Below are 19150 nucleotides of genomic sequence, written 5' to 3' on the forward strand. Positions count from 1 at the left end.
TCGCTGGTTTTTGCTTTGTTTTCGAGTTAAAACGTAGGCAAAAAACTTGGCTTTTCCTAGCCATGTCTTTAGGAGTTTATTTGTTGAACAGCAAACAGGCAGACTGTTTATAGTGTATGAAGTCAAAACCAAATCCCACAGCATATAGAGCGGAAATCTGGGAACGGATTGTTTACACCGGTTATTGTGACGTGAACACAACACGTGAATCGATCGAGCGTCAAACGAAATGCCGTCAAACAAAAAAGAGATGTGCCGCATTAGAGCTCTGTCAACTAATATCTTAAGCATTGTTTTAAAGTACCTTGTGTGCCTACCTGGTGGTTGAGAGGCATCATAAAGCCTCGATAAACCCGTAAGTCATCAGCACGTTTTAAAGAATCAAAATGTGTTCTGAAACTTCGAAGGCAGCTGATATACCGTAATCGTGTTATCGGCGTTCGAAGTCAGATCGAGCCAGGTAGCAAAGTCCAAGAGCAGTTCTTGCCCAAGAAAAATACCCTCTGGTGAGTTGTGGCCCATTTGCCAAGCGTTGCTAGCGTCAAAGTTTGGAAAGCGAGAACTGGTTTTAGAGTGATAAAATTTGTCTTGTATCGACCGCCATGTCTTCCCGCGCACGAGGTGTAAAGACCCTTCCCGGCATGCATTGCGATTACGTTCTGCGGACGTTTCTCGAACTGGTAACTAGATTTAAACATAATAATGGCCAGCAAGTGGCGATCGATTGTAACAGATCTGTGATCCAGTTTGCGTTGATTTTATTTCAAATCGGCATGATTTGTAGTGTTTTGAGCTTCTGGGATCAGGGGACATGCAGATGTATGGAGACCCGTACGTTGCGCAGAAGGGTTAATCTGTTAATCTGTCAGCCCTATTTATCGAGCGTTTTCACGTGGAGTCATCAAATTCTTAAATCCAAAACTAAACAGCCGCCAAAGTTGTTATCCTCATCAGGCATAAGAGGTACCAGCGCATTTTGAACTTGGAAGTTATGGCGGTGCGTGACATCAAGCTACGATCGCGTTTGTCGAAAACTATGTTTTATCTCGTGATTTTTTAGCCATTGAAGACGTTGCCGTATTTGAAAAAGTGTTTATTGAAATGTTTATTTGTTTCATTTTATTTTTATTTACACCCTTTTTTGACCTGAAATCAGCATTTTTGAGCTTATACGTTGCGTGAAATTACCATTTTCAGGAGCCCATCATGGGCTCCTACCATTTTGCTGTTTTCTAAGTGAAACCAACATCCTTGCCGTCACGCGTTAACGTCAAATTAACATTTTAACCTATTTAGACCTAAAATCAACATCATCGAGCTTATGCGCTGCGTAAAATTGACATTTTGCTGGTTTCTAAGTGAAACCAACATCCTTGCCGTCACGCGTCAACGTGAAATCAACATTTAAACCTTTTTTGACCTAAAAGCAACATTTTTGAGCTTATACGTTGCGTGGAATTGACATTTTGCTGGTTTCTAAGAGAAATCAACCTCCTTGCCGTCACGCGTTAACGCGAAATCAACATTTTAACCTATTTAGACCTGAAATCAACATCATTGAGCTTATGCGCTGCGTGAAATTGACATTTTGCTGGTTTCTAAGTGAAACCAATATCCTTGCCGTCACGCGTTAACGCGAAATCAACATTTTAACCTATTTAGACCTGAAATCAACATCATTGAGCTTATGCGCTGCGTGAAATTGACATTTTGCTGGTCTCTAAGTGAAACCAACATCCTTGCCGACACGCGTTAACGTGAAATCAACATTTAAACCTTTTTTGACCTAAAATCAACATTTTTGAGCTTATACGTTGCGTGAAATTGACATTTTGCTGCTTTCTAAGTGAGATCAAAGTCCCTGCGGTCGCGGCCGGCCGATCCTTTGTTATGATAAACCGAGGCGAGACTTCGACTTATAACAAAGGCTTGGCTTGGTTATTATAACAAAGGATCGGCTCTGTTTATCATAACAAAGGCCCGGCTTCGTTTATTTGCAGCCTCGGCGGGAAAAGGGCGTTAGGTATTTTAATCAAAAGTGAACTTTGTCGAAAACGCTCCAAATTTCGCATAGAGTTTTGTTTAGGTATGTTTAGCAATGTCCCGTAGTTTTTGCGCTAAACCTTGCTTCGTTTTCAGGATATTGCGTATGCAAAAAAACCACTCGGTTTTCCTATCGGCGTCTTTATAAAGCGAAGCAAAAACCAGCGGCAAAAATACAGGAACACGTTTTTCTATTACATTGAAGACCACATGCAAAAATTCAGCTAATTTGGAGCAAGAAAAAAGAAAAGCAACCAAAATCGTCACTTATCCCCTTTTATGACTAGCTTCTTCAATTGCTCATGAAGATAAGTGGGCTTTAGCTTTTTCTTTAAAATCGTAAATTGATCATACAGCATTTCTCTTAGCATTCTCTTCTACCCATCGTAAATGTACTATGTTTATTTCCATCAAACAATCCCATTGATGTTTGCACCGATGCTTTCAGTCCAGATGTCACTCTTTGTGAAACTGAGCTACCGCTGTGATATGATACCAAGTAAAGAGAGGTCAAAAAAGGCATGGGAGTTAAGGTCTAAGGTTCAGTTAATTCAGAAGTGAGTTTTCATGATGTCAATTGTGAGCCTTTTTGAAAAAGGAACATTCATTATAAAAATGTACCTTTGAGATTTTTGTCCAGTGCATGACATTTGCAGACTGCAGACTACAGGTCTACCGCAGACCGCAGACCGCACACCGCACACCGCACACCGCACACCGCAGGCCACAGACGACAGACTGCAGACTGACAGGGGAAATTCTCACAACAGCATCATCATCAACAATATAATTCCCCGCACATACATACTTACACACTTTATTGGCTCGTTCCCACGGGGCTTTTCAGAGTCAGTGTTACATTAAAAAAATTTTAAAACGCAGAGAGCTAAACACATGACGATGATAACGTAAAAAAATAGACATAATGGTATCAGCCTCATTCCCAAGATTCTGTGAGCTCTCTTCTCCTGGCATTTCATAATGGTGAACTTACTTTGGTGTGACCAATAAAACAAACGTCATGAATTGCCAATACATTACTTCTCTCTTAATAATACTATAGTACTGTGAATACTGTGTGTAATTAGTTGAAAGCAGTGTTTGAACCTTAATTATCCCAAATTGTACATGTAACGCAAGTAATCACTATTTAGCACCTCGCTAGACAGTGCTTGTTTCCACTTTTTCACACCTGTGTTCTTAAGCCACAAACAACTACAGCAGAAACCTTGCTGATACCATTCAAATTATGTTGTTTTTAGCAAGTTTACTAGGGGAACATTCTGAGGTGAGGTAAAGAAGGTATGCTCAGCAACTGTACTGTGGCCAAATTAGGGAATTTGGAAAAGGAATAAAAAATGGTAAGAGCCATTCTTCTTGGTTAGCCCTGTTTAATCGGAAAATGTCGTTCCGTTTTCCTCCTGTATTCCCATTAATCTCTGACCGGTCGGTTGGGCATAATGGAAAGCACCCTATTTCAGTGTTAAGTCAATTTACAGTCTGCAGTCTGCGGTCTGCGGTCTGCAGTCTGCAAATGTCATACTGATTTTTTGTCTAACTGTCCACAGAATTTCAGAACTTCTTACCTGCTTACTTGCTGAGATACTGCCCCTGATTCCAATACCACCGACCAGAACTCGTAAGTTCTTGTATATACTGCAAAACATACCAACATTTCAGTTACTATGCACCCACCCAACCGGCAATTAATACACTCGTCTCCGGTTCTACAAAATGTAGTTTGTCCTATATAAAGGAAAGTATGATAAATGAACAGTGTCAGGCTATAAATCATGCCTATAAATCATGCCAAAAGGCATTATAAAGTTTAATTCTCACAATTTTTCTTCATTTCTTCGAGAAATGACTTGTCCACATAGTTGTCTGGGACACCTTGGTCTTCGTAAAGCACTTTTTTCCATGGCTTTTTCCATTTCATTTGAGCTGAAAGAAAGTCATCATCCTTTCCAGTGTCAGTAATCATGGCTTGTAGAACAGCAAACCAAATCGGAGGGCTGTCCGCCATATTGGAATTGAGGAACATTTAGGAAAACTATATGATGCGTACATAACGGAGTGTTTGATCATGTTGCTTACGGTACCTCTACAGACTGTAGGCTCCAATCTATAATTAGAAGTCTCAGTGATGAGTGTGATTTCACTGTGGCAGAGTTTCTAGGACGTGTTGTTGGCTTTTTGCAGTGAAATAACTTACACCTCACCTCAAGTATCATAGAAGGATACAGAAGAATTTCAGTTCTGGAAAGAAGTCAATATTCTGTGATTTCGAAGCAACAGTACTTCCGCTTTGTTATTACTCGGCCAAGATGGAGGAAGAACACAGAAATATCCTTACAAGGCGTCGGACAGCAATCACGAAAGATTTAGAGGTGAAGAAGGTGTTGAATAAACTAACTGTTCTTGGTGATGAGGACAGGGACGAGATAAAAGCAGAAAGAACGCGCACGGAGCAGGCTCGTGCCTTACTCGATATGCTCCCAAGGAAGGGATCAAACGCCTTCACAGATTTTGTTTCTGTTCTATATGAGGTAAAAGGCCAGGAACATCTCGCCGATCTTCTGAGAAAGGATTCAGGTATAGAAATACCGACTAATTCGAAAGGTGAGAATATTTCTTTCTCGAATGTAGTGCCGGGGTTCAAACGGACTATTTGTTAAACCTTGAATTGACGAAGGCACTGACAGGTTATGAAGTGTATTCGTATTCTCCATATTGGACTGGAACTAGCTTGCACCTGAGGCTAATGTGGGGAGTCGTTTTAAATGCAAATAACACGAATCTCTTTTAATGATATTCCCCCACATGAGCCTCCATTGCAAGCTAGTTCCTGTTGAGAATACAAATATGGCCCATTAGAGGTCATTAGACCTGGCAGTTAATGTACTTTGCACAGGCAAATTCAATTTCCATTGGCAATTGTTACCCTGGGGATTATGCAAATCACTCCATGAACACAAAATATTAGAACTTGGCCAATATCCTGCACCCATCTTGACCTCACACTTACATGTAGTCAATAGCCCATATGCACATCTTACTGAACGACAATAGCAATGTTTCTATTGCTAAATAGGTGGAATATTTCAGGTCATGTGTGCTAGAGGCATCCTTGGTTGAGTGTGGATCGATGCTCTCGATCGATACCCACAATCAACATCTCAATCAATACTCGATCAACATCCTGATCAGTACTCTGTCGACGCTCTATCGACACTTGATCAATAGTCGGCCGAGTGTCAACAGACTTGTCTGAATCGATCAAAAATTAGTTGCCTCTCGATCTACTGTCAGCTATGTTGTTGATGGAGTGTCAGCCAAGGTGTCAATGGAGTGTCGATCAAGTATCAGTCGAGGGTACCAATCAAGGGTATCGATCAACATTCAAATGCGGATCCCACGCCTTTAGTACACACGATCCAATATTGCTCCAACAGTGTATGCTCTCATTGGCTACTTCAAGGTGTAACATTGAAATTGTTTCTAGCCAAAAGACTCTGAACATACAAGACTGCAAAATCTATGACATCAGAGTGTTAAACTATAAATGTTGACTAATGATTGCTGTTTTCACACTGGATCTGCCAATTTCTTTGTTGTGCTTTATAATAAATCACTTAATGACCAGTCTTCCAGAGGAAAATAGTTAATCTTGTTTTTCATCATTATTGTCAGTGTTTCTGTCAGTTCTACATGTACCTCAGGATACTGAGATTCTTAGCCAATAAAATCAACTGTTTTCCCCATTGTTCATTGCTAATCATGAAATTTTAAGATGAAATCCGATAGAAAATCAAGCGATTTCAGTTCTTAGTGGACAAAAATCTGGTACCAGAATAATTTTAAGTATTTTACAGTCCTTTTTACATTTTCGTAAAGCTAAAGATATAAATAGTTGCCTGAAATAACACTGAAAACGATTTCCCTTGGGAATGAGAGAAAACAAATTTCAAAGTTCAGAGAAATTGTGTAAACACAGGTAAAATTTCATCAGCAGTTTCATTTCACCAGTACTTTCAAGTGATTCATGCGAAGTTCAACATTTGTTTTTGACATTTGGTGTTGCTACATGTAACAATGATTTTTTTGAGAAGATATTTAAGACAGTCGTAGTGAAGTTTGCAATACGATGTAAATAATCTTGGTACAAAGTTTTTGTCCACTTGTTACTCGAACTTCTGGTGAATTCCATCTTAAACATTTCACACCTCACTCTAAAGGGCAATCTTTGAGGAATTCTCTGTTTTTTATTTCTTTGGTAGTTACTGGGGTATTCTACAATTGCTCCTTAATTAATGCTTCATGCATTTCAGGCCTGCTCATTCTCACCCTTCTCCTCACACCCTCTCCCAATGTGCAGTATATTTGTTACAACTGACAATGTATTAATAACTAATATTATTATTAATATTTTTACTACTTTTTGCTTGTAAAGATGATGTTGGAATGACAAGCCAGCACAGACAAATCCTGCGCAGAAATGTCGATAGCCTTCATCGCATAGATCTTGATAAATTGGTGGCTCATCTGTCAGCTTTATTAGATGACGAAGATAAACAAAACCTACGTAACACGGCAAAACCAGCCTACGAAAGGGTAGACATGCTTTTGACTGAAGTACTACCCCGAAGGGGTCCCACTGCATTTCACTCCTTTGTTCAAGGGCTAGAGAAAGTTGATCCTTCAATCGCACAAAGTCTTCAACAGGAAGCTGGAATGAAAGGTATCAACAAGATTAATAATAACATTGGTTGGTGTCTTCCACTTCTGACCCTGCGGGAAGGGGAAGGGAGACTCCCATGTTAAAAGGACAGAGGTGCTCATCGGAAATTTTGAAAAGAACTCCTAAGAAGTATCTGGCTTGAAATTTTTTTTTCACCCCTAAGAGGTACCAATTCCAGAACAACACATTAACTGACACTTGCACGGGTAGGTACATGAGACCATCAGGTTACCTCAACAATTTTCCAGTAGCCATTATCTTCCTATCCTCTCAATGCACCATTACATTATATCACCTTTCTCTTTCAATAGGATCTTCTAATGGTGAGACATCACCTGGAAAAATGCCTGTACAAGACACTGGTTCGTATTCATTAGATTCACTTGTCCAAGACATTCTAGATGAAAGACCAGAGATGTTAAAAAGATTTAGAGAAGAAATGGATGTAGAGGATGTTTTGGGTAATGGATGGAAGAGGTGGGATATTGTCATTTTCATTATTTCACATTTAATGGTAATCTTAGTTTATAGCAGTGTTCTATTGTTAGGAACTAAAAAGTAACGTTGATCTAAAAAGAGACATTCTAATTGAAGGGGTGAGTGCAAAACCATTATTGTGAAATAATGTCCATTCAATAGAGTTATAACTCAATCTAATATTCAAAAGCATTTGTATTGGTCTTGATCTGTCTTGATCTGTTGTCAAAAATGGAACATGGATTAACAAATGAGCAGTTTTTGCTTCATAACTACTGGCTTTGTCTGCACAAATTACTAGTCAGATTTAAATAGATTATGCTAAACAGTAAAGCTTGACGGAACTACAAAACTCTGCCAGTTCAATTACATGTATTTTGCATCAAATTGACCTTTTTCTTGGTACATTGTAACACACATTCCACAGCACCAGAATGTCATCTTGAGGCTTCCAGAGAAAGAGTGTTAATTGGACCCTGTTATGTTTTGTTCTTGTATATTAGATTTTACAAAGAACTCGGTCTTCCCGATGGAAGAGAGACGTCTTTTGAGGGAAGGGAAGGAGGCCCAACGCTAAATGTTATAAAGGGGTGGATTTCACAGCAAGGACGCAATGCGACCGTTCAGGCTCTGCTTAGTGCTGTCAACCGTTCTGAGCGTAAAGACTGTTCTTATTTCCTTGAAAAAAGTTTGGGATGTCAGCTGGACTGTGTTGATAGCCCAATTGAAAACGTAACTAAGAAAATGGGCTCGCTAAGTAAGTATTAATTTTCTTGTCTAAGTCTATCAGGGCGAAAAATGGACTCGCTAAAATGATTCCAAAGTAACCAATTAGGGAGGTTTAAAAAGCTACAGGACGTCACGGTTTGCTCATTTTGAAAATTTTAGCCTAATATTTTCAAGTTCTTTGTTTGTAATCCATGGTAATCTTGTCCATCTTTTACCATCCTTGTTCCTATATGTTTTATTATTATCTCTTTGGTGTTTTTCTGTCTTAGTAAACTACTACTTTAAGGCTTCCTTCAATTTAAAGGTAGTTCTGTACGTGACCAAAATAACTCAAAATGCTTTGACTGAGCTCCTTTAAGAACGGTGATTCTCATCTGCATACACGTTTTACTTCTTTTCCTTGGTACTTTACTGTCTTCTTGCAAACAACAGAAGGAAATAACGAAATGTTGCGTTACTTGCATGTGCTACTGAAACATAGCAGACTTCACACTTTCTTTACATACATGTATTCATTAAGAAAATGTAGCGCTTAAACCAATCCACGAACTAATTGTATACGGCTAGGTTATCGGAAAATTCGTTGTGATTAATTTTTTACGGTTATGTTCCTAACCTTTGTAGGCACAAAACCCAGAGAAGTGAAATTCTTTGGAGACCTAAATGACAACCAAGCTACTGTCATTGTCGATAAACTGGAACAGGATGCAGAGAAACTGTTGAGAACAGAACTGGGGAGAGTGCTTAATGACAGCAACATATCCACCAAGGATCTTATACTACGGAGTAAATCGTACCCAATCCGCAACTACACAAACTCATTGCCCGACAGTTACAGAGGACAAGCCATTAAGACTTTAAGGGAGGCCTTAGGGACGTCTAGAGGTGTCGTGGGTGAGTGATGAGATACTGAGAACCTACAGTGTGGTCTGTCCTCAGACCCTCTATTTCGTCTTGAGTTCATCGAAATCGCACGTAACATATTACCCGCGAGGGATATGATCGAGCCAAACCGCAAGGGGGTGTATAGATGTTTTGCAATTAATATTCATACTAGTACTTTGTACTATTCTTAGTTATTTTATAATTACTTGCAGATGTTTAGCACAGAGGGCCACTAGTTTATCAGGTCATACTGTCATGTGTCACTCTCTCTAAATAAAGTTGATTGGTTGACTGACTGACTGAGTGACTGATTGATTGATTGATTGATTGATTGATTGATTGATTGATTGATTGATTGATTGATTGATTGATTGATTGATAGCTTGAAAACGCAAGGGGATGAGGCTTGCAAAAGACAGATAACTCGCAGTGGAAAAATACGTTTGTGCGCAGACTACTGGAAACCTACAAAATAGAAATCTAATTTGTCTCTGTACGTTTAGACAACTTCAGGTCCTCTAGCCTTGTTGTTACTTCTTATGTTATTTTTGTTGTTTTTGTTGTTTTTTTTTCACCCAATCATACCTCTTTGGTACGCTTCGGCGGCATATCAGGCTAGTTTGGTCGAGCCATGGTTGATATTTTCCCAAAATTTGGGGAAAAGTAGGGGAGCCAAAATGCCCATGGCGAGACCAAACGAACCATGGCTCCTTTTAGGCTACGAAAACAAACTCTCAATATTTAATTCTATTTTTAAAAGTCCTTTTAGTTTCAGTATAACTCACTGAAAAAATTACTTCCTTCGAAAGTGACCATGATGTCGTAGTCATAGCAGGTCAGTGGCTTGACATCGCAGGTTATCATGATAGTTGACACGGCTTCTATTGGCTAATCGCGAATTTGGTTACGGTAAAAGTAAGGAAAACTTTCGGGACAGTTCAAACTGGCTTCCTTGTTATTGTTTTTTCTTTTTCTTTTTCTCAGACTTTCAGCTAATTCAGCAAGAACATTCGTCCTCTTTAGCCTGCTTAGCTAGTGCTTCATATCGTGCAAGTTTGGAGGTTTATCCTCTGTACGTCGGTAAACTGAGTAGTTTTGCGTTGCTTGTGAACGTAAATTGTTGGTGTTTAAAAGCGGAATCAGAATATACGTTTGGGAAGAAATACTGGGAATTTGGAATCCTTTTAGTCGATTTCTTTGTTTAGTTATTATTATTTTTTGTTGTTGATGTTGTTGTTTCCATTTTTGTTCAGGTCCTTTGATGCCGCCTGATAAATTCATAAGAGACGTTGGTTACACCTTCCGAAGAAATCTGACAAGGGATTTGAGCGGTATGTTCTCACTATCCTGGCGAAAGATAAACATTAATTAACATAACACCACCTTTTGCGGGACTGGATGTTACGGCGGCAGAACTGAATACTTTGTACCGCTTTGGTGTACTTTTCTAAAGCGATTGTTTAACTTTAAGGTGTACTTCTGGTGAACTAGGGTTTATTTTGTATAAACATGCATTTCCAAGTATCTAAGGATTTTCTGCTTATCTTACAACTATTTGGCTGCTTTATTCCAAACCTTTTCGCTGATTTTTTCAATTTGTTCCATTTAGCTTTTTGTTTCTGCAATTTGACTAATTTTACAGGTATCTTATTCAGCAATTAGATTATAAGCTCGAGATTTCATTTTAAACAATAGAGTGTTTCTTAACTTCTGCAGAAATTTGATGTTAAAACAAATATAATTTTAAAAACGTCAAATTTCCAAGGGGCAGCTATCAGACCGATAGTTCCGAGACATGTTGTCTTTATTCTTCACCACTAAATTTTCTTCCGCGCGCCAGTTCAAAAGCCACGCTGAATTATTTTCAACTTTTTTAGATGGAAGGCGTGAAAGTCAAATGTAAAATTTTAAAAAAGCATTTGTTTTAAGAACATCAAATTTCCGCGGGGCAACTATCAGCCGATAGTTCCTCGACAGAAACATTATTGTTTAAATAGCACCTCGTTACCTCGAGGTCGACTATCTCGGACTCCCCGCTCTTTCGAACTTAAATCATGTTCCCCTGGATATGCTTTTTCGTTGACTTACTAGGCTTTCTCGGAACCCGCGCCACCCCGTACTTATTTGCGAGTTAGTGGGGTCCAGCTGTATTGTCGTCGAAACGTTGAAGTAGCATTGATGTCTAAAATCTAACGGTGCCTGCAGTAGTTATGATCCGTTGTTTCACTGTTGTTTTCAGCCGACGACCACTGGAAGGTCTTAGCTGAGAGACTTGGAATGGAGAGCACTGCAATTCAATACCTTGACTCCCGAAGTAACAATCCGGCCGATGAGGTCCTCAGATATTGGGAGGTCAAAGCTCATAGCACCGTGGGAGCGTTGTATGACCATCTAGTCCAGATAGGATGTCCACTAATAGCGGATCTACTTTAAGAAATCAACTCGGGATACATCAGCGCTTTCAGATTGCACTCGGGTCCCGGTAAATGAACTGAGCAAGCGGTTTTTGTGAGATGCGGCCTTCTCGTGAGTGCTTTACCAAGTTTTGACTAAAGTAGGAAACATTGTTGTACAATAATTGTAGAAACAAATTACTTCAGCGTAGTCTCGCAATGCTGCATAGTTTTCCTCCAAAACTTAAAATTGACTGTTTTCGTGACATTGGTTCGGCAACAAGTTTTCTTGGTCAGACAGGCCGGCTTACAATCAGAACTCATCGAAAACGCCTTTCTAAAATGCCTTCAAAGGATAAATCTTGTCAAAATATCCTGAAAATAAGTTGACAAGCTGAGCGAAAATTATTGGTTTCTTCCAGGAACGTGGATGAAGAAGTCTTTGAATTGGTTAGCTCTCGAATGCAACCCAAGTGTCGCTGATTACTCTAATCAGCAATACAGTCATTTCAGTCAAGACTGATGGGAGGCAGGCTGCATTGACTCAGCATTCGCTTACTTAACCCTTTGAATACCAAACTTTTGCCAAAAAATACCGTTTTTAACCGTTTAGTCAGGTTTTTTAGCTGCCATGACGCTAAATAAGCCTAAGTTGTGCTAAAAAAAGCTTTTTTTTTGCTAAAAGGAGAGCTTTTTCGAGGATTAGGTACAATTTCGTTTGTTGGCCCTTTCCTTTCTGTTTTTCTCTGCCCTTTTACACTGGCTACCTTTTGCATTGTATGCTCTTTCTGGCTGCAGTGAAAAGTTGGATGTTAATTACGGGCGAAGCCTAGAAATGGACCTTGATCAATCATAGGCGTTGTGGACGATTTTACCACCGTTTTTGCACCAAAACTGATAATCTTGTTTTTCGATTTGCGACGTCGGAATGTGGTCGATATCTAAACCTGACCATTGTGCGGAAAGGGCTAGCCTAGTACTACTATCAGCTTATCAAGAATATCTGATGACATTTAAATTGATGACGTCACAAGTGGTACAAAGAGCACGACCATTAATTACGCATATATGCGTAGTTGGTATTCAAAGGGTTAAGCAGCACACCAACGAAAACATGTCAATTTCAGTTGATATAAAGGTTAATTAATCCTTTGGCCCCAAGGACGTATGTACACGTCCTGAGTAGTCGTGCTCTTTTTACCACTTGTGACGTCATCAGTTTAAATGTCACCAGATATTCTTGATAAGCAGATAGTATAGCTAGGATAGATCTATCCGCACAACAGTCGGTTTGGATATCGACGACATTCTGACGTAGCAAATTGGAAAACAACGTTATCAGTTTCGGTGCAAAAATGTTGGTAAAATGGCCCACTATGCCTATGATTGATCAAGGTCCTAGTTCTCAGTAGGCTTTGCCGATAATTAACACCCAACTTTTTACGGCAGCCAGAAAGAATATGGAACGCAAAAGGTAGCGAAAGTAAAAGGGCCGAGAAAAAAGGAAGGAAAGTGGCAAGAAAGAATTTCGCAACGGGTAATCGCAAAAAAAAAAAAAAGTTGGCTTGTGCGCATGCATCAAATTGAAATATTGCACATTTTTGTACCTAATCTTCGGGAAATCTATCTTTTTGGTAACAAATAGCTTTTTCAGAAAAACGTAGGCCCATTTAGCGTCATGGCAGCCAAAAAACTGATTTAACGCTTAAAATGGCATTTTTGGGTGAAAATTTGCTAGTCAAAGGGTTAAAGGGACACAGTCAGCTTTGGGACCGCGCTGACCTGGACACCAGTTTTCTCACTTTGAAAAAAGTTCACTTCAACCTGAAATCAAAGAAACTCGTCGAGTGCATCTAGAAATCCGCTTCAATCTTTGCAGTGTTTCGCTCGATTTTCAATCGTTTTCTAAAAAACTTGTTTTTGAGTGTGCTTTTGCTCATCCTATGATATTATTTTATCATATTTGATTAAGAACAGTATGGATCGAGTCTCTGTGATGTGCAAATTAGCTATGAAAGGGTATCTAATGCGCATGTGCGTCAGCTGACGGTGTCCCTTTAACCGCCATAGCGAGATGGTGAAGTTGACGTTTCGACCGTCGGAGCAAAGTGCACCACTTGCTCGCCGACGCAGCGGGAGGGAAGTCTAGTTCAAACTTGTTTGCGTTCACGACCATTACCTGATGCACAAATCGACATAGTACATTTTGCTGTCAGGAGGAATCCCGTTTATGACCTTAACGTTAGGGTCTTTGACAATTAATTCACAAGTTTATTCCTACGTTGGACTTGAATGGGAGTTTGTTTGTAAGTCTTCAATTACTAAGTTTTAACTTCATGTCTTGGAAGAGAGTCAATGGTGAACTGATAAATTAGACCTATGGATACGTTTTCACGGAATGTGAAATTCGTGATCGCAGAATTTAGGTTAATAAATTGATACAAAAAATTTGGAAACCACATGCATTGACCCTCAGTGCTACACCGTATGGCTTTTTCGTTTTAGAAAGAGAAAGGTTTGAAAAAATGTTGTATTATGGCTAAGGAAAGCGCTCTTCTCATAGTGTGTGATTGGAAATGTAAGATATTCTTGCATGAGGCCGTGAATAGTTTGCTTGTGAATGCCTTGTAAGTATTCAACTCTATGTAACGGGCCATTATTGAGTTACCATCTGCCTCTCTATCAAAGGGAATCCTCCTCTCCGTGCAAAAGTGTGTTTCACCTGCACGCTCGTCTTTATTTGGAACTTTTTGCACAGGAACTCGTTTTGAAACAGACGTAAAAGTAAAACTCAGAAGTGGTCTAGGGTTGGGAGTCAATTAGAGACGGGCCATTATTTTTTTGAGAAAAGGGGTGGGGATTGGGCAATTTTCCATAAAGAAAATTCCTGTACAGCAAAAAGTGCTCAAAACAATTTTGAAAGGGAAGCCATGGGGAAAAAAATCAAGCAGGTGCTTTCTATTACCATTATTTTGGTTTTTGACGTTAAAAAAAAAATTCTTGCACTAGCTATTGCCCACCAAAAAAACGTAATGGTCAACCTATAGGTGAGAGAAAATTTTTGTGCCCCAGAAAACATCCCAACCCCCTCCCCCTCCAAAAAAAAATGGTCCGTCCGTTATATCTTGTACAATAGCTTGTTATAAAATTATGGTTATGTAAGGTAGTCGCATTATGGTGACTATAAATAGATTTAAGATGAAAAACACGTGTCGTGGCACATAATATGCCTCGCATTATCAGGCTCCTGGTATTATTTGATCAAACTAGTGGTAATGACGCACGCGCGCGCTATATAAACACACGTGTATCAATTATCTTAAAAACTAGTTCATGTTTTTTTGTCTTAATAAGATTGATCAGTTAGATGTTAAAAGATATTTATAATAAACTATGCTAAGCAGTTTGAAATGCTCTGGGTGACTTTCTGAAGGGATCTTGTTTATGTCAACCAGGGTGTGTTCATAAACTTGATAACATACCAAACTCGAAATGTGTCGTGCAATCCTGTAGTGCGGCCACGACTAAGTGGCCATATTTGGTATTGTGGACAGAAATCACGCGCATCTTTTGTCCGAGTGTGACTGCGACCGAGACATGAAGACGCAAATGGCTTCTGTCGTATATGGGAAAAAATGATTTCAAAATACTGACTCCAAATATTAAGGATTATTCCTCAGAATTGCATCGCGCATCCCTACTGCGCACGATTTTCGCGTCATCAGCGCGCGCTCGCGAGGCGAGTGCATATACACAACATATACAAAATGGTGGCTTTTTCTAAACGGCTTGGCTTGCTAGAGACAAATCCACGTGTTTTCTCGGAAACGAGTACCGGGACCTAACGATATTTTTTGTTTAGTTTGAATGCACCAATCACCTTCTTTCTATGCAGTGAATATAGACCAATTTCTATTGCAGAGTAACAAATTATCACTGAAAATGACAGCATAGGTAGCACTCGTAAAAGATAACATGTGCCCTCAAGAATACTGTGTGCTTGAAACATATTGAATCCCTGTCGACTAAATATGAGTGCCTTTATCATGAAACGTCAAATTGCTTCTCAACATTGATGCAATATATCCATTGTTGTGTTTGTCGCTTAACGTTCTCCCTATTTTTCTGCTCTCACAAAGCGTAAAGTGAGTGGTTCAAATATAAACGCTTCTAAAAGCAGATAATTTAAGGAATTATGGGGTTTATTGAAGAACTTCCTGTTCCTAAACGAATGCCGGGACCCCCCTTTTTATTTCAAAATTCAAGTTCTCTTGATATAAGCAGCCAACTGGCAAAATTTGAATGAAAAGCTATTGTGCGAATCTGACACAAGTACGTTCTACAATGCCGGGAACGTTTTGCACACTTACTCTAGTTTCCCTGGGTAACTTATTTATATCAACAACAAAAGCATCAAACTCTTTCAGGGTCCACATTTTCAGCGCGCGCGTGAAATCGTTTGTGTCGTAGCCGGAACGTCCATTATGACTATAATTATTGTAACGCCTTCTCAGTCGTTCAGTGTTGCGTTACGCATCCCGTCATCCCCTAGTTCTAATACGGGACTTAAAAAAAGGGGTTCCTGGTGCTAGGAGAACGCTTTCGCAACGTCCGTGTATTTTCAGTGTGTATTTGTAGCTTCGTTACCTGTTTACTCAAGCTTCACCCGAAGCCATTCCCGAGTACGTTCCATTACAGTCTTTGACAATCTTATCCGGACATTGTGGTAAGGAAATCCTGTCATGCCTTACTTTGAACTTTAACATGTTCAAGCTGTAATAATTCGTCCCAACACCGTGGAAAATAAACCGGAGTAGAACTGTTAGACGTGTGGATCGTACCAATGTTTCTCGCGCCCCGTTCTGCACAGAAAGGCGGCCGCTACAGTCAAAGACTAGTGAACACTCGAAAGAACCTCATAAGCATCATGCAATCGGAAGAACAGAAAGGAGATAAACACGAAGACACCGGCATTGGGTTGACCTTCGCTTCAAAACAAGATGTCACCGAACCGGACAAGGAAACAGGAATTCCCAGACAACATCAGAAGAGCCTATCGCTTCGACAGGAACGAAGGTTAGTCCTTTTCCTATTGCTTCGTTCGAAGAACCTTCGTTTAATTCAAATGAAGTCGAAATTTTGCCCAGTGATACAGACAATCTCGAGCACGATGGTAGTGAAACTAGATCCAGGACCCTCACGTCCAAAGGAAGAGAATATCAGTGTGATTTAAAGAAAAAAGCCACGTTAGCCTGTGACCGCGAGCTGCGAGCAAAGTTAAGAAGTTTTGAAGGTTTTGTGCGTGATTGTAAAAGCCCTGATGAAATCAGAAGGGAAATTGCACAAACAGCTAGAGATGTAGACGAAGTCCAACAAGCTTTTGATGATTGGATTGAATTGTCAGACGAGACTAGCGAATGTCAACGTGCCTCGAATAAACAGTCATACATATATGACGCCTGGAAAATTGCACACACTACTGCCGTGCAAGAAATTAAAAGGCTTGAAGAGGATAGTAAATCTATTTACTCCCGAAAGTCAAGCCGATCGCGAACCTCTACTAAATCAGGGTCCAGCAAAAGTTTATCCAGGGAGACACTTATTGCCTGCCAGGCCAAAAAGGCTGCTCTAAAAGAGAAACTCAAGTTCTCACCAATCATCGCAGAACAAGAAAGTAAGTTAGAGCAGTTAAGGATACAAAAAGAACTTGAAGAAATCGCAGCCCAAGAAGCTGTATACAAAAAAGCGATCGACGAAGAGAATCAACTAGATGACGAACAACAACCTTTGCTGCCCACTACTCTGCACGATCCTGTTGATGCCTTTCTGAACTACCACGAGGAAGCCGGGTTGACCTCCACACCAGAGGCTCCCATCTTAACATCTTCTACCCCAGTAACGCCAGCAACAAACAATGTATCGGTCACATCTTCGTCACCTTCAATTCACGTGCTACACCCTCAACCAGAGCCTCCAACCTCACACAACGCACCGCCCCAAGCACCACTGGTACCGCCAGTTCAAGAACCCAGGAGAACCTTGTGTCCATTTTCACCTGTTTACACTACCACCAGCTTCAGCATTGGAGGTCAGCGCCCCCCGATTATTCCAGCAATCACCACTGCACAGTCAGAGTACCATCCTTCTACACCAAAGGGCTTCTGTGGAAACCGTCCAGCATTCTTTCCGCCACCTGTAACCCCGTTTCTTCCAGTATCGCAAAGCTACACAGCCCAACTTACGGATACCCTTGCGAAGATTACCCAGTTACAGCGACTACCACAGGCGACACCTGATGTTTTTGAAGGCAACGACTGGGACAAAACTAAATTCTTCTTGTGGGAAAATACATTTGAAAGTCTAATTGATTCTGCACCAGTTACAGCTAGACAGAAGTTACATCTCTTGTACCAATACTTGGGCGGTAAAGCCAAAAAGGTCGTGGAACAATTACAATACCTAGTACAAGACCCCGAAAGTGCATACCAGGAAGCGCGCAAAATCCTCAAGGAACGTTTTGGTAACCCTGCCATTATCAGCACAGACTTTGAAAAGAAACTAACAACTTGGCCTAAGGTCGGACCAAACGATGCAACTGGTCTGGAAGAGTTCAGTGATTTCTTGCAACAAGTAAAAATCGCAAGCAAGCATATCGAAAGTCTCAAAGTTCTCAGTTACCCTTCACAAATTCAAGTCTTAGTTGAAAAGCTACCTGGGTGGTTTAAAGCAAAGTGGTCAGATAAAGTGTTAAAGCTTCAGAGAAAGAAAGGAAAAGATGCCTTCCCATCCTTTGAAGAGTTTGCTGAAGAAGTACGCTACCATGCAGAAAGGACAAACATCCCTCAAATTCTGCAAAGTCCAGGAACAACTGGCTCCACAACCCCTGACCGAGGCAAGCCTGCAGGTCGCCAATTTCGTCGTAGCCGAAATTCAAATGTTGCTTTGACATTCGCATCACCTTCAGGCAACGACAGTGAACTAAACCTTGTTGACAAAGAATCGCAAGTGGCAGCAATCCAAGCTCAGCAACCAAACCTGAGAACCACTCCACCAAGCAACTTGCCAACCCCTCAGCAACCAGGCCACACCACTCCACCTGACTCTGATACATACTGCTTCTATCACAAGATGAAGTCCCATGCAATGAATGACTGTGAGCAGTTCCAAAGGCTCAGCTATCAAGAACGCAAAGACTTCTTGATGAAGAACAGGATCTGTCTCAAGTGTGTCAGCTCTAACAGGCATATCTCCAAAGACTGCAACAGAGACACGCCACTATACTTCATGATCCGACCCGACATGAGAAGAAACACATTAGCCAAGCTAATTCTGCCTGTTCTCAAGTTTGTGGACAAAACCAGCCAGCACGCTCTTGTGCGCGAATAGTTCTTCTTGAAGTCTTCAACCAAGACAATCCCTCAGTGAAGGTACCAACCTATGCAGTACTGGATGACCAGTCGACAGATGTTTTCGTTACAGATACCCTTCTCGAACAGCTAGGAGTTAAGGGCCAAGATGTAAACCTTGAAATAAACACGATTACAGGAGTAAACAGTGTCCGCACTCAGAAAGTGAATGGATTACACATCCAGGACATTGACAATCTACACAAGCCTATTAAAGTTCCATTTGCTTACTCTCAAGATACAATTCCAGCCAGTCAAGAAGACATTGCAACACCAGAAGTAGCCAGGTGTTGGAAGCATTTAGAAGAAGTGGCTCATCGCATATATCACCATCCTGGTACACAGATTGATTCCAGCCGTTGAGTATCATCTATGGCAGAGAAGATGAGCCTTGGGCTGAAGAGTATAAGTTCGGTTGGACAATCATCGGTCCTGTGTGTCTACACAAGAGAGAAGATAGTGTGAACTGTGCGACA

At 40.5% G+C, this 19150-nt stretch overlaps 3 protein-coding genes across 3 annotated transcripts; 2 read left to right on the forward strand and 1 right to left on the reverse strand.

The window, feature by feature from the left end:
* Positions 1 to 2338: 2338 nt before the first annotated feature.
* LOC145491625 (phosphatidylinositol N-acetylglucosaminyltransferase subunit C-like) lies at positions 2339 to 4087 on the reverse strand. The gene is made up of 2 exons (XM_081470839.1): positions 3883 to 4087; positions 2339 to 3699 (listed from the first exon to the last, which is right to left on the reverse strand). Exons 1-2 carry the CDS (start codon positions 4085 to 4087, stop codon positions 3626 to 3628), a joined length of 279 nt encoding a protein of 92 aa, XP_081326965.1. The 3' UTR covers positions 2339 to 3625.
* A 93-nt stretch (positions 4088 to 4180) lies between these two features.
* On the forward strand, positions 4181 to 14679 carry LOC145491331 (uncharacterized). Its single transcript, XM_081470501.1, has 7 exons — positions 4181 to 4665; positions 6497 to 6784; positions 7096 to 7261; positions 7765 to 8018; positions 8615 to 8884; positions 10129 to 10206; positions 11115 to 14679. The coding sequence occupies exons 1-7, from the start codon at positions 4371 to 4373 to the stop codon at positions 11306 to 11308; spliced, it is 1545 nt and encodes a 514-aa protein (XP_081326627.1). The 5' UTR covers positions 4181 to 4370; the 3' UTR covers positions 11309 to 14679.
* On the forward strand, positions 13804 to 19037 carry LOC145479216 (uncharacterized). The gene is made up of 3 exons (XM_081457549.1): positions 13804 to 13895; positions 16269 to 18642; positions 18765 to 19037. Exons 1-3 carry the CDS (start codon positions 13804 to 13806, stop codon positions 19035 to 19037), a joined length of 2739 nt encoding a protein of 912 aa, XP_081313675.1.
* Positions 19038 to 19150: the final 113 nt, after the last annotated feature.

Source organism: Orbicella franksi, chromosome 1 (assembly GCF_964199315.1).
Source record: "Orbicella franksi chromosome 1, jaOrbFran1.1, whole genome shotgun sequence".
Taxonomy (NCBI): domain Eukaryota; kingdom Metazoa; phylum Cnidaria; class Anthozoa; order Scleractinia; family Merulinidae; genus Orbicella; species Orbicella franksi.

What these genes read in the sequence shown, in the direction of transcription:
- LOC145491625 (XM_081470839.1), bottom strand. Translation starts at nt 4,087, where the DNA reads ATGTTCCTCAATTCCAATATGGCGGACAGCCCTCCGATTTGGTTTGCT. An exon ending in CGAAGAAATGAAGAAAAATT is followed by an intron (nt 3,700 to 3,882) that starts GTGAGAATTAAA and finishes TATGTTTTGCAG; the next exon opens with TATATACAAGAACTTACGAG.
- LOC145479216 (XM_081457549.1), top strand. Translation starts at nt 13,804, where the DNA reads ATGGCTAAGGAAAGCGCTCTTCTCATAGTGTGTGATTGGAAATGTAAG. An exon ending in AGTTTGCTTGTGAATGCCTT is followed by an intron (nt 13,896 to 16,268) that starts GTAAGTATTCAA and finishes CTTCAAAACAAG; the next exon opens with ATGTCACCGAACCGGACAAG. An exon ending in AAACCAGCCAGCACGCTCTT is followed by an intron (nt 18,643 to 18,764) that starts GTGCGCGAATAG and finishes CTTCTCGAACAG; the next exon opens with CTAGGAGTTAAGGGCCAAGA.
- LOC145491331 (XM_081470501.1), top strand. Translation starts at nt 4,371, where the DNA reads ATGGAGGAAGAACACAGAAATATCCTTACAAGGCGTCGGACAGCAATC. An exon ending in AATACCGACTAATTCGAAAG is followed by an intron (nt 4,666 to 6,496) that starts GTGAGAATATTT and finishes TTGCTTGTAAAG; the next exon opens with ATGATGTTGGAATGACAAGC. An exon ending in GACGTCTAGAGGTGTCGTGG is followed by an intron (nt 8,885 to 10,128) that starts GTGAGTGATGAG and finishes ATTTTTGTTCAG; the next exon opens with GTCCTTTGATGCCGCCTGAT.